General features: G+C 45.4%; 1 protein-coding gene across 1 annotated transcript in view; it reads left to right on the top strand.

The window, feature by feature from the left end:
• Positions 1–13,176, top strand: part of LOC109897877 (ubiquitin-conjugating enzyme E2 R2-like) — a 40,604-nt gene that overhangs the window by 6,286 nt on the left and 21,142 nt on the right. Inside the window, exon 2 of the mRNA XM_020492509.2 lies at positions 11,845–11,931. Coding sequence (XP_020348098.1) covers positions 11,845–11,931 — 87 coding nt within the window. The remainder of the gene's footprint in view (positions 1–11,844; positions 11,932–13,176) is intronic.

Here is a 13,176-nt window from a genome sequence, read left to right as displayed (position 1 = left end):
CTTCTTGATATGCCAGACCTGTCACGTGGATTAATTATCTTGGCAAATGAGAAATGCTCACTGTCAGGGATGTAAACACATTTGTGCACAGAATTTGAGAAATAAGCTTTTTGTGCATATGGCAAACTTCTGGCGCCTTTTATTTCAGCTCGTGAAACATGGGACCAACACTTTACATGTTGCATTTATTTTAGCCTATATTTGCATAACTGTTGAAGATGGTGAGCATTTTCCTTCCCGGTATAGGGCAAGAGCTCTCGTTACAACGATAAACAGGCATCAAAGTAGGCAGTGGTGTAAAGTACTTAAGTAAAAAATACTTTAAAGTACTACTTAAGTAGATTTCTGAGGTATACTATTTGAATTTTTTGTCAACTTTTACTTTTATTTCACTCCATACATTTTCCCTGACACCCAAAAGTATTTGTTACATTTTGAATGCTTAGCAGGACAGGAAACGTGTCAAATTCCTGCACTTATCAAGAGAACAGCCCTGGTCGTCATCCCTATTGCTTCTGATCTGGCGGACTCACTAAACACATAGGCTTCATATGGAGCGTGCCCCTGGTTCTCCGTAAATAATGAAAAAATGTATGAAATAAATAAAAACAAGAAAATTGCTTAATATAAGGAATTTGAAATAACTTTTGATACTTGAGTACATTTTAGCAATTACATTGACTTTTGATAGTTAAGTATATTTAAAACCAAATACTTTTAAACTTTTACTCAAGTAGTATTTTACTGGTTGACTCACTTTTACTTTAGTCATTTTCTATTAAGCTGTCTTTACTTTTACTCAAGTATGAGAATTGGGTACTTTTTCAACCACTGGAAGTAGGTCGGGCAAAGTGCTTTTTTTCATGTATTTTTTTTAAACTACAGTAGTAGGCCTATGTTGTAAATGTGAACTCTTTCTGAATGAAGGTTTGTGAATAAAGATAACCTAGACTAATGACGGGGTCTTCTAGGTACGCCACTATTGTTCAGTTAGGGTTGTTTGCACCTGATTGCATCAGTCAGAGGTAGTGTTTCCAAATGACAAATTTGTGATACATTCTGATCTATTTCAGCTCAGCTAAAGATCCCAGTTATTCAGAGACCTGTTTAGGCTTCCAATCTTTTCTGAGCGGCGCAGTAGGTTAACCCGGCACTGTGTTAGCTAGGAACATTTGCATTGTGGGTGCTATGTACAAGCATTGTTGGCCCAGGAATGCACAGCTTGGCTGTGAAATGCACAGCAGGCCTGTGACTCATTGTTCCTTCTAACAAACGTCTCCAACAAACCAGTTTCCCTGTTCTAAGACCCTCCCTATCTACACAGGTTAGACAAACCCTCTGTTACGTGCTGCTTTTACTTATTTATTGAAAAGAGTCAGTCAAACAATGACGTATGCCTATTCAATTCCGGAGTAAAACATTTACATCAGGGTGTAACTCCTCTGAATGTGTCACCAGACCAAACAAAATATTGATGGTACACTATATATACAAAAGTATGTGGGCACCCTTTCAAATTAGTGGATTCGTCTATTTCAGCCACACCCGTTGCTGACGGGTGTATAAAATCGAGCACACCGCCATGCAATCTCCATAGACAAACATTGACGTAGAATGACCTTACAGAAGAGCTCAATCACTGTCTATGTGGCACTGTCATAGGATGCCACCGTTCCAACAAGGCAGTTCATCAAATTTCTTCCGTGTTAGAGCTGCCCCGGTTAACTGTAAGTGCTGTTATTATGAAGTGGAAACATCTAGGGGCAACAACAGCTCAGCTGTGAAATGGTAGGCCACACAAGCTCACAGAACGGGACTGCAGAGTGCTGTAGGGTGTACAAATCATCTGTTCTAGGTTGCAACACTCACTACCAAGTTCCGAACTGCCTCTGGAAGCAACGTCAGCACAATAACTGTTTGTCAGGAGCTTCATGAAGTGGGTTTCCAAGGCGGAGCAGCCGCACACAATCCTAAAATCACCATGCGTAATGCCAAGCGTCATTGGACTTTCTCTTTCTTCACCATCTGGCAATCTGACAGACGAATCTGGGTTTGGCGGATGCCAGGAGAACCCTACCTGCCCGAATGCATAGTGCCGCCTCTAAAGTTTGGTGGAGGAGTAATGGTCTGGGGCTGTTTTTCATGGTTTGGGCTAGGGCCCTTAGTTCCAGTGAAGGGAAATCTTAACGCTGCTTCATACAATGATATTGTAGACAATTCTGTGTTTCTAATTTTGGGGCAACAGTTTGGGGAAGGCCCTTTCCTGTTCAGCATGACGATGCCCCTGTGCACAAAGCCAGGTCCATACAGAAATGGTTTGTCAAGATCGGTGTGAAAGAACTTGACTGCCTGCAAAGAGCCCTGACCTCAACTCCATTGAACACCTTTGGGAAGAATTGGAACGCCGACTGCAAGCCAGGCCTAATCGCCCGACCTCACTAATGCTCTAGTGGCTGAAGGAAGCAAGTCCCTGCAGCAATATTCCAACGTCTAGTGGAAAGCCTTCCCAGAAAAGTGGAAGCTGTTATAGCAGCAAAGGGGGGACCAACTCTATATTAATGCCCATGATTTGTTCGAGATGTTCGACGAGCAGGTGTCCACATACTTCTGGTCATATAGTGTAGGTCTGAAAACAACACTAAAATAGAACACAGTATGGAATAAAGTGGAAGTAACCTAAACTGCTTTTCCAAATACTCAATGCACTTGACATTTGTATGGAGGGAACTCATCTCATTCATTGCCAATGTGTAGATATTCAGCCAAGTTCTGCATTCATTTAAATATTTGCCCATTGCCAACACTCTTTGCTGGATCACACACTCACACACAACTACCCTGTTCTCACTAGCTGTGTCCTCAGCAGTGCTAGGGCCTGAGAGGCTGCCTTTCCTGGTCAGCTCGGTCAGCCCAGGGTCTGTATCCTAATGCTGAGTGACACTGGCAGCAACACTGCATCCCCGCCCGGGTTGACCCTGTCCCTGGGACATGGACCGAGCACCCAAGTCACCTGCCCAGAGAATTGGTTCTGTCAGGGCCAGAGGGCAGAATCACTGCTGCCTGGGCTGGTAGCACTGACTTTCCCTCAAGCTCAGGGCTCAGGGGAGATCTGCTCTGTCCATCAAGACCCAGTCTGTTCCTACCCTCTCTCATGTTTGCTCTCTTCATCTTGGGGACTGCATTGTCTTCCCATTCCCTTCATTAACACACCAGCAATCCTATTAGCTTAGCTGTCCCTGGCAACCTTCCACTGTGCCAGCCAGCCCTTTACGCTTATCGTCTACAACACATCCCCCAAGCAGTTCCCTCAAGCAGAGTAGGCCAAAGACAGCCCTCTTGTTTTTCTTTCGACAACAGAGCCTTCAGCTTTAAGATGTTCATATTGTTTTGCTTGAGTTCAAAGGCTGTCATGACGAGGAATAGCTTTTGCTCCCCTACTTCCTTTAAGTGATGTCATAGAGTTTCTAAACCCCGAGATGCAACATCGCAAGACTTCCAGGAACGCTCTCAAAGCAGACCAGGCCAGAGTTTGTGGTTCAAGGAGGCAGTGAGGGAAGTGAAAAGTTATTCCTTAGATTGTGCTTTTATATGAAGAAAATGTAAAAACTAAGATTCAAGCTTATGTCTTAAGTATTTGAACATGTTATTACTCCAACATCGTGAACGTGACGAATGGACACATTTTATTTTTATCCAAAACTACTTTATAGCAAAGGAATGCCTTTGATTTGACGGCCTGTACATGCTCAATTCAGCGCGAGATGACCGTTAGACACGATTACGTGTTTCAGCGCATGAGCTTAGCTAGCCAACATCACCTACAACCATGATCAGGGATTTCTATTGGAGTAGCAGTTTCTGATAATCTTCATACTGTACTGTCTTTTGGTGACATACATACTTCCTCAACCACAAGGTCATATTCTATTTCAACTATGAGATTTCTGCCACGAATGGTGTATTTCAAAATGTACATTTTTGCACAACACAATTAAAGACCACTTGGTTATGTCCGTGAACCGCAAGCTAGAGAGCACAGTAATTGCCTTCAACGTAATGTGTGGCCGCTGCATTGACAGTCAGTTGACAGACACTCATTCAACACCTGGCTGTGGCAGTCTGGTGGCCTTAGGCTGGTCAGAGATGGAGGAGGCGGCCTGCGCAGGGCTGGGCTGTCCTGCCTTGGCCGATGGAGTCATGTTTCCCCCCCCTGGCTGCCTGGCTCGCACACAGAAATGAGAGCTGGGAGAAGGAGAGAGAGGCAGTGCCATTCCTGGCCCTGCTCGAGCTGGTGCCCCTGGGGGGCCCTGTGAAGAGCGAGCCTGCCATTAGAAAAGGGGGCCCATGCAGAGGTAGTCTTACAGTACTCCTTCCAACAGTCAGCCTAATTATGATCGTGTGCTTACATGTTCCAAGCCTGGGGGTGATATCCTACTGAGAGAACAGAGCTCCATTGATAGGCAGCCTGTTTCAGCTTCTGTTTATTTCAGAAATAGGCAAACGTTTGGGCTAGTTTAGCATATCTCCAGATATTCCTTGACTGGATCAGGTTGAATGCAAAGCACTTGCAGATCCAATGTTTTCCCTACATGGATAAATTGCTCATGTAGCCTACTTCCATGGGAAATAGGCCCACCAGTAATGCTTTGTGTCAGAAAGGTTTAAATAATGATTGGTGTTTTGGTCCACAGCTAATTCAGTCCTCATGTCCCAGGGAACCTTATACTAGAGCCATTACAGATGTGTACAGCATTGCTGCATTGTCTTTTTACAGTACTAAGGGTCTGGGTTTTTGACAGGCCCTCTCGTCATCGTGTCAAGTTGGTTTGCAGCTTGTAATTAGGCTAATTGCATTTGTGAAGTGGACCGCCGTTCAGTCTTGACAGTAGTTCTGGTGTCGCGTGTACTAGTGACTGTATTTCTCCTCCCCCACACTAAAAGGGTTCTGTTAAATGAGGCAGGACCATGGTGTGTCTGGGTAGGATCATCTAAAGCACCTCTATCACATTCTAGTCTACAAAGACGTGTGGGGTGCACCACTGTTCTCAAGGGCATGTTCCTCTTTTTATTCACACTCTGTAGAGCAGCCAGGAGAGAGGTAATAAGAGTGAGACAATCTGAGAGCGAGGGACAGCAAGCTTGGGGACTGGTAGAATGGTGTCGGCAGATGGGGAAGGTGGTGCGTTGGGAGAATAACAGAATGATTAGTTCTGTGAGGGTTTATGCTGCTTTAGCTGACCTGGTTTACTTTTCCCTGATTCCAGCCTACCTTCACAGGGTGTGTTCTCTCTGACTGGCTTCGCCACACGTGTTTTTAGGTCACCATCCAAGAAAGATGGGTCTAGGTAGGTTACAAGGTAGATGCTGAGCCTTGCAGTTCTGCTCTAGATCCTGTTCTTCCTGTGCCATCCTCTCTTCCTCCTCCTCCTGTCTGCCTGGCTGACTGAAGCAGCAACACATCCTCCCAGTTCTGTACCTGTTACTAGGTGAAACATAAAAGCAGCTGCCGCTTGTTTCCACAGGGCTCTCAGGAGAGCCTCACTTCAGAGAAACATGGAGCTGAGCAGCTAGGAGAGGAGAGGCTTGGTGAGATGCAGCCAGGGGAGGAGAGGCTTGGTGGGATGCAGCCAGGGGAGGAGAGGCTTGGTGGGATGCAGCCAGGGGAGGAGAGGCTTGGTGGGGTGCAGCCAGGGGAGGAGAGGCTTGGTGGGGTGCAGCCAGGGGAGGAGAGGCTTGGTGGGGTGCAGCCAGGGGAGGAGAGGCTTGGTGGGGTGCAGCCAGGGGAGGAGAGGCTTGGTGGGGTGCAGCCAGGGGAGGAGAGGCTTGGTGGGGTGCAGCCAGGGGAGGAGAGGCTTGGTGGGGTGCAGCCAGGGGAGGAGAGGCTTGGTGGGGTGCAGCCAGGGGAGGAGAGGCTTGGTGGGGTGCAGCCAGGGGAGGAGAGGCTTGGTGGGGTGCAGCCAGGGGAGGAGAGGCTTGGTGGGGTGCAGCCAGGGGAGGAGAGGCTTGGTGGGGTGCAGCCAGGGGAGGAGAGGCTTGGTGGGGTGCAGCCAGGGGAGGAGAGGCTTGGTGGGGTGCAGCCAGGGGAGGAGAGGCTTGGTGGGGTGCAGCCAGGGGAGGAGAGGCTTGGTGGGGTGCAGCCAGGGGAGGAGAGGCTTGGTGGGGTGCAGCCAGGGGAGGAGAGGCTTGGTGGGGTGCAGCCAGGGGAGGAGAGGCTTGGTGGGGTGCAGCCAGGGGAGGAGAGGCTTGGTGGGGTGCAGCCAGGGGAGGAGAGGCTTGGTGGGGTGCAGCCAGGGGAGGAGAGGCTTGGTGGGGTGCAGCCAGGGGAGGAGAGGCTTGGTGGGGTGCAGCCAGGGGAGGAGAGGCTTGGTGGGGTGCAGCCAGGGGAGGAGAGGCTTGGTGGGGTGCAGCCAGGGGAGGAGAGGCTTGGTGGGGTGCAGCCAGGGGAGGAGAGGCTTGGTGGGGTGTGCAGTGAGGAGCTAAGTTCAGGGGCGTGTATCTTGCATGTACTTACTATGTGATTAGAGACAGTCAAGCCTCACGGGCATGGAGGGGATATTTGAGTGCTTTTGTGTAGAGTTCAGAATTTGGTAGGGAAATGGAGCTAATATCCCTATTCTGAACCTCTCTTGTTTGTCTCCTCCTTGGGATGTACTTGATGAGGTAGGCAGGGTGCAGCAGAAAAAATGAGCAAGGCTAGCTTTTTAAGCCCAGTCACACTCCACTGGTTTCCCTCTCTCCTCTCATCCCTCTGGGCTTGGTGTCAGTTTTGCAGACAGGTCAGGGTTTTCTCTGCTGCCATGGAAAGTTTCCCTCCCCCATCTCTGCCTGTGAGTGCAGCCTGCCTGTCATGGGCATTGTGAGTGTCAGTGCTCTCTATGGAGGATAGACCCTACATTCTGTTTTCTGTTTCCCTTATCTCCCCTTCGATTACCCATTTCAGACCGAAGATGTAGTAGCATATACAGTCGGGCAAAAAAGTATTTAGTCAGCCACCAATTGTGCAAGTTCTCCCACTTAAAAATATGAGAGGCCTGTAATTTTCATCATAGGTACACTTCAACTATGACAGACAAAATTAGAAAAAAAATCCAGAAAATCACATTGTAGGAATTTTTATGAATTTATTTGCAAATTATGGTGGAAAATAAGTATTTGGTCAATAACAAAAGTTTCTCAATACTTTGTTATATACCCTTTGTTGGCAATGACAGAGGTCAAATGTTTTCTGTAAGTCTTCACAAGGTTTTCCCACACTGTTGCTGGTATTTTGGCCCATTCCTCCATGCAGATCTCCTCTAGAGCAGTGATGTTTTGGGGATGTTGCTGGGCAACACGGACTTTCAACTCCCTCCAAAGATTTTCTATGGGGTTGAGATCTGGAGACTGGCGAGGCCACTCCAGGACCTTGAAATGCTTCTTTTTTTAATTTTTTTTTACCCCCTACCCCTTTCAGATATACCAAGAAGTTGGTATAAAAAGCATGCATGATAAATTACAGGGATTTTTGACCAAGCGTCCCGCCTGGATCAGCCATTTTCTATATTTTAATTAACTCATGCAAATAAATAAAACCCTGGGTTATGTCTAGTGTGGGTTGCATCTAGTGTGTTGTGATGGCATCGTATGCTGTTTTATCACGTGTGTGTGTCTTTGTTCCATTCCTATGATCAGGCAGAAAGTAGGCTATGTTGGGCAGAGTATGAGTGTGTTCTATTGAGATCCATGTCGTGGCTCTATGTGGACAGGGAAAGTGTGAAAGGCCCTCTATAAGCCGCGTGGTGAAATGTTATACCATTACCATCTTACAGGGACTCCTCTTCCTGCTTTAATAAGCCACTTGCTTTTATATATTGCACTCAGAGCTCATATTACGGGGCTTAAATGTCCCTCTGTTTCCACTGGGCTCAGCACCCTCACTGAGTGCTATGCTAGCTGGAGCTAGGCTGGTATGTAAGCTGCACGGCTGTTGTCCCTGTGTTGTTGCCCGTCTCTGTCTGTATGTGGAGTGTTAACGTGAACCCCAGTCATTCTGGACCCGAGCCAATTTGGAGGCATTGCCCCAGACTTTTACAAGCTAACAGGATTCTATTAAGCCTGTGTCAGGCTTTCCACTCTGGGCTTGATGTTGTATGGGCCTGGTAGATATGGCAACATCCCCCTGTTCAATTTGCTAGTCACTAAGGGCTCGTACAATGCAATCAGCAGTAGGCCACAAGTAATGGTCTAATGTCGGCGAAGGCTTGTGTGGAGTTTGTGCACAACCCCCACCCCTTACATGTTCTGCCCCTCCCTCTTGAAAAATAAGTTATCTCGAGACTAACCTGGTTGACCCCAATTAGTCCACTGGTCGACTGCTGTTGGTCGACGAGATATATATATATATCGTGGATATATATATATATATATAGATATAGATATAGATATAGATATATATATAGATCTATATATAGATCTATCGATCGATCGATCGATCGATCGATAGATATATGCGCGCGCCACTCTGTGAACTTATCCAATGCGGAGGTCTAGACTAACAGCCAATGTATGCTTGATTCTACAATGTGGTCTGAGGCTTCATATGGAGGGTGTATCAATTGCAGAGGCCAAATTGTGCTCTGTACCACATCACCATCACTTCCTTGACAACAGCTTTGAACTGCTCCACAAAGCGCAAGATGTATGAATGCCCTGACTTCTGAGGCCATATCACTGTAAATGCCGCATGGCCAATGCAGAGGTCTGATTGACCATGCTCCCAGATGCACAATACACTTCTCTCTCCAGAATGCGCTCTCTCCTGCCAATTTGTGCACATTCATTGTTTCATAACTTCGTTGTGGGAGTTGTTTGCGTTTGATTGTTTAGTGTAGATCAATTCCCCATTACATATTTCACCAGTGGACACGGAGTGGACACATTGTTTTAGGAGTGCACAACCTATGTTACATTTGTGAGAAACAAGTTTTGGTTTATTTAATTCCATCCGTTCTGTCAATTTAGTCATTGACAGGAGCACTGCAAACAAAAGACAATGTTGAGTAAAGATGCGCACACATAGAAGTGGTCCTACCTGGCCTGCTCGCAAATGTAGGCATATAAATGTGCCCATTTGGGGATCTGATAGTATTTCTGATTGGCTTAACACACCACCACTCAAAGTCATGTTTTCTTCACCTCAAACCGCAAGCAAACAAAATCTGTTTTTACATCCATTGAGAATTAGAATAGTTCCTCAAAGTATTAGAAAAATATTTCGAGCTCTCTCCCTTTCGACAACCACTCAGAGTGAAAGGGAAAAATGTAATGCTCTGATCCAGTGGAAACGTCATAAAATAGGCTGCTTGACTTGGACTGAAATAGGTTCTGATACTGTTTATATTTAGGTGCAGGAGCACCACAATACTTATTTAATTTAATGTAAAAAATATATTAAATAAATAAATGTATACCCCATTTTCTCCCCAATTTTGTGGTATCCAATTAGTAGTTACGGTCTTGTCTCATCGCTGCAACTCCCGTATGGACTCGGGAGAGGCGAAGGTTGAGAGCCGTGCGTCCTCCGAAACACAACCCAACCAAGCCGCACTGCTTCTTCACACAATGCCCACTTAACCTGGATGCCAGCCACACCAATGTGTTGGAGGAAACACTGTGCACCTGGTGACCGTGTCAGCGTGCACTTCGCTCGGCCTGCTATTGGAATTGCTAGTGCACGATGGGACAAGGACATCCCTGCCGGCCAAACCCTCCCATAATCCGGACAACATGCCTTAAACCACTGCGCCACTCGGGAGGCCCTCGCCACAATACTTTTGAGCTAATATTCCATAAGTGGAACAGGAGCTCAAGCAGTAGAACATTTGAAGTGCCGGGACTTAGGGCCCAGAATATTTTATACAATGTTGAAAGTTTTTACTAGTGCAAGCTTTGGGCAGAACCCAGTTAAATAGTTGATACAATGTTTCAAGTTCGTTTTACCTGCAGGCCCCCCCCCCCCGAGCATGACATTTTCATGTTTGTGTGACACTTTCAAATGTGGGTCAAAAGGGAAATAAAAGTGTTGTTTTTTTTTCTTCTCCCGCCCGCTGTGTACTGGAATCTTATTTGCTAGCCAGCATGAGTGACACCGGTAGACAATGTCCTTTGCCCCCGCATGCCAAACACTGTCGTTAACAGAACTGCTGGGAAACAGTTCCCGACCAGGTGGGAGCCGAAGGACACTACCTGTCACCCCCACCTCCCTCTCGCACAGCATGCGGCAGGTTGGGGCGACACCGTGTGCTAGCTTGCTGCTCCAATACACAGCAGGCGGGAGGTGAGGGCAACAGTTTGTTCGCGACACTTTGTGCTAATTAGCTTGCTAGCTACCACATGGTATCACTCCTGGTGTCGCTCTTAACGGAGTACTTCTTAGGACTAGCTGGCTCATAATGTCCTTCGCTCCCGTCTGCCGAACACCTGCCCTCGCCGTCGTTAAACGGAAAACAATGCGACAGGTGGGGGGTGAAGGACACTACCGGTATGTACTAGCCACCTCTTCTTCTGTGGGGTTTATTGGTGGTTGGCCTCCAACTTTATGGTGCATTACTGCCATCTACTGTACTGGTGTGCCCCTGCCTCCCGCCTATGTACTGGAGTCATAGCTTAAAAATGTACAAATAGATGTATAAAGAGGTGTTTGAACGCCCCGAATTGCGGGCTGGAGTTGGACCCTTCTCCTCAGATTGCGTCTCTCTGACTCTGTCACATTAAGATGAGGGTTGGTGACGATTTCAAAAACTGTTCTGGGAATGGGACAGCTAAATCGGGGCTGAAGTCATGTAGTGTACACCCGGATTAGTCGTTTTTATTTTCCTTAAAATGATCATGAGTATTGCATTGTAGGCTACATCATTGAAATCAGAAGTCTTTTGGGGGGGGGGTCTGTTTTCTCACTGAAGTGTTTCTTGTTCTCTTAGCCTTCGGTGGAGCTTTAAAAAATGAAATAAACCATTTTTCTTTTTCTGAATGTTTCAGCACCGGGGACTCTGGATGTGGCTGCATTATTGATGACATATTAGTCAGGCTTTTTGATTAGAACATATGGATTGTTTTTGTAGGCTACCTATTTCATTTATGGATCAAGCCTTAGCAGTCATTCTGATCTCATTCCCAATGATCAGTGCTTTAGTTTATTATGTTTCTTTCCAGCAGTTCTGAATTTCCGATCCACCCGACTAAGTTTTTCTGTGCAATAGCCTTTTGATTTGAACATTTTTGAAAAAGTTTGGTGTGTGTGTACTAGGCTATTGGATATAATTTATATATGTTAGAGCACTTTGTTTTCACTAATAAATATGTGGAAATGGAACCACATTACCCGTTTCTGATAGATGGGCTATATGGTCTACTACGGTATAGGTTGAATGTTATAGTCGACCTATAACCAGCCTGAGTAGGCCTGTAACTCCATTCCTATTCTATTCAGAGTAGAGACATTTTATCAAATTGGAAATGAGCTATTATCAGGCTGGTTAATGCAATGCATGTCTGTTGAATTTGGAAAGATCCACTTGCACTTGGCCCCGCCCCACCTACTCAGGCCAATCCTATACATTTCAAAACTAAGCACATGTTGGTGCTCATCGGTCGTTTTGAATGGAAATTACCCATAGCCTCGACTCCAATGTCTATGGCATGACAATGATAGAGGAGTTGACTAAAGCATACTGATCTGGTACCAAGCTAAGACGGGCCTAAATAAAGTAGTTATGACCAGATATTTGACCAGAGTTATACTCTTACACCTTATTCAGCTGGCCTCTGCCTCTTGCATCACTAATTAGTGTGCTCTTCTTCTCTCAGGCTCAGATCAAGTTCCCCATCGACTATCCCTACTCTCCTCCGGCCTTCCGCTTCCTCACCAAGATGTGGCACCCCAACATCTACGAGGTAAGAGAAAGAACAAAACTCACCCTATCTGTCATTACACAATACTCTCTTTCTTTGGCTTTTCCCCTACATAATAGTCCAACTTCCTTTTGTCTCTGAATAGCTTTAACTTGTTATCTTCTATTATAAATACTTTGACTCTGTTGCTATCATATATTTTAACAGTGGCCTAGTGTATGTATAGATGAGGGGTGTCAAACAATTTAGACCTAGACAACCAGGTGAGGGAAGTTCCTAACTAATCAGTGACTTCATTGATCAATAAAAATTGCCTGGCTGGGCTGATGAGACAGTGGATTATGCAGTCCAATGGAACAGAATAAATTGGCTTCTTAACCTCACAGATTTAGCCGGTGGTAACTTTTGGAATAGACATCGTCTGGAATGTGGTTTTAACCAATCAGCATTCAGGATCAGATACACCAGTTGTGTAATGTATAACAATCACACTTAATAGACTTTTTAAGGAGGGTTTATAGCAAGAAAAACAATGGAACATAGGTGTTTTGTCAATTAAATCATATGGATTTCAAAAAACCAACACAAACCCTATCTTCAACACAAATGATATGCTTCAGAAATAAAAGGATAACAAAATAACCCCCACAAATACTATAATTTAAATGCATAATTTTAGCAAACACACCCAAATATTCAATAACCATCGCAATGACCCAATAACCTTGTTTTGGTTAAACTCAAGTTCAGATGGGAAATGACAAATGACAACACAGCTCTTAGCTCCCTCTGTAGATGCCAACTGGACAACTTTTTTGTTTTGCTTTTAAATCTTTTAAATTATTTTTTTAATCCTATTAACACTTTGTTCTAGCTAGCTATTTGTGTAGGTAGCTATCAAGTAAACACAATGAATAATAAAAGCCTATTGAGTTTCGCCCAACCAGGAAATGATTAATCTATAAGTCTGTTCTTCATTTCCCCTTTTTGATCCCCTTTAGATAATTCAGTTCAGTTAAGTCTTTAAATAATATTTCTCCCCCAGAAAGCAAAAAGATAGCCAGCAGTGGATGATCACAAAAACAATGAGGGGGAAAAAGGACGGATCTCCCCAGAGTTTAGAAGTCATGTCCACTCATTAAACTTTCTCTGTGATCCATTTAGTTCATCCCAAACAAGGAAATAATCACATTTCAGGAACACGTTCCCAGTGCCAAACGATACATCCCAACAAAGGAAGGCACGGACTGTGTTTTGCAGGCTTCAGTTCTCGTCTTGCAATTTGTA

This window comes from Oncorhynchus kisutch, linkage group LG10, assembly GCF_002021735.2.
Source record: "Oncorhynchus kisutch isolate 150728-3 linkage group LG10, Okis_V2, whole genome shotgun sequence".
In the NCBI taxonomy this organism is placed as follows: domain Eukaryota; kingdom Metazoa; phylum Chordata; class Actinopteri; order Salmoniformes; family Salmonidae; genus Oncorhynchus; species Oncorhynchus kisutch.
The sequence above is the reverse complement of the archived record's forward strand: the minus strand, read 5'-3'. Positions and strand labels throughout refer to the sequence as shown.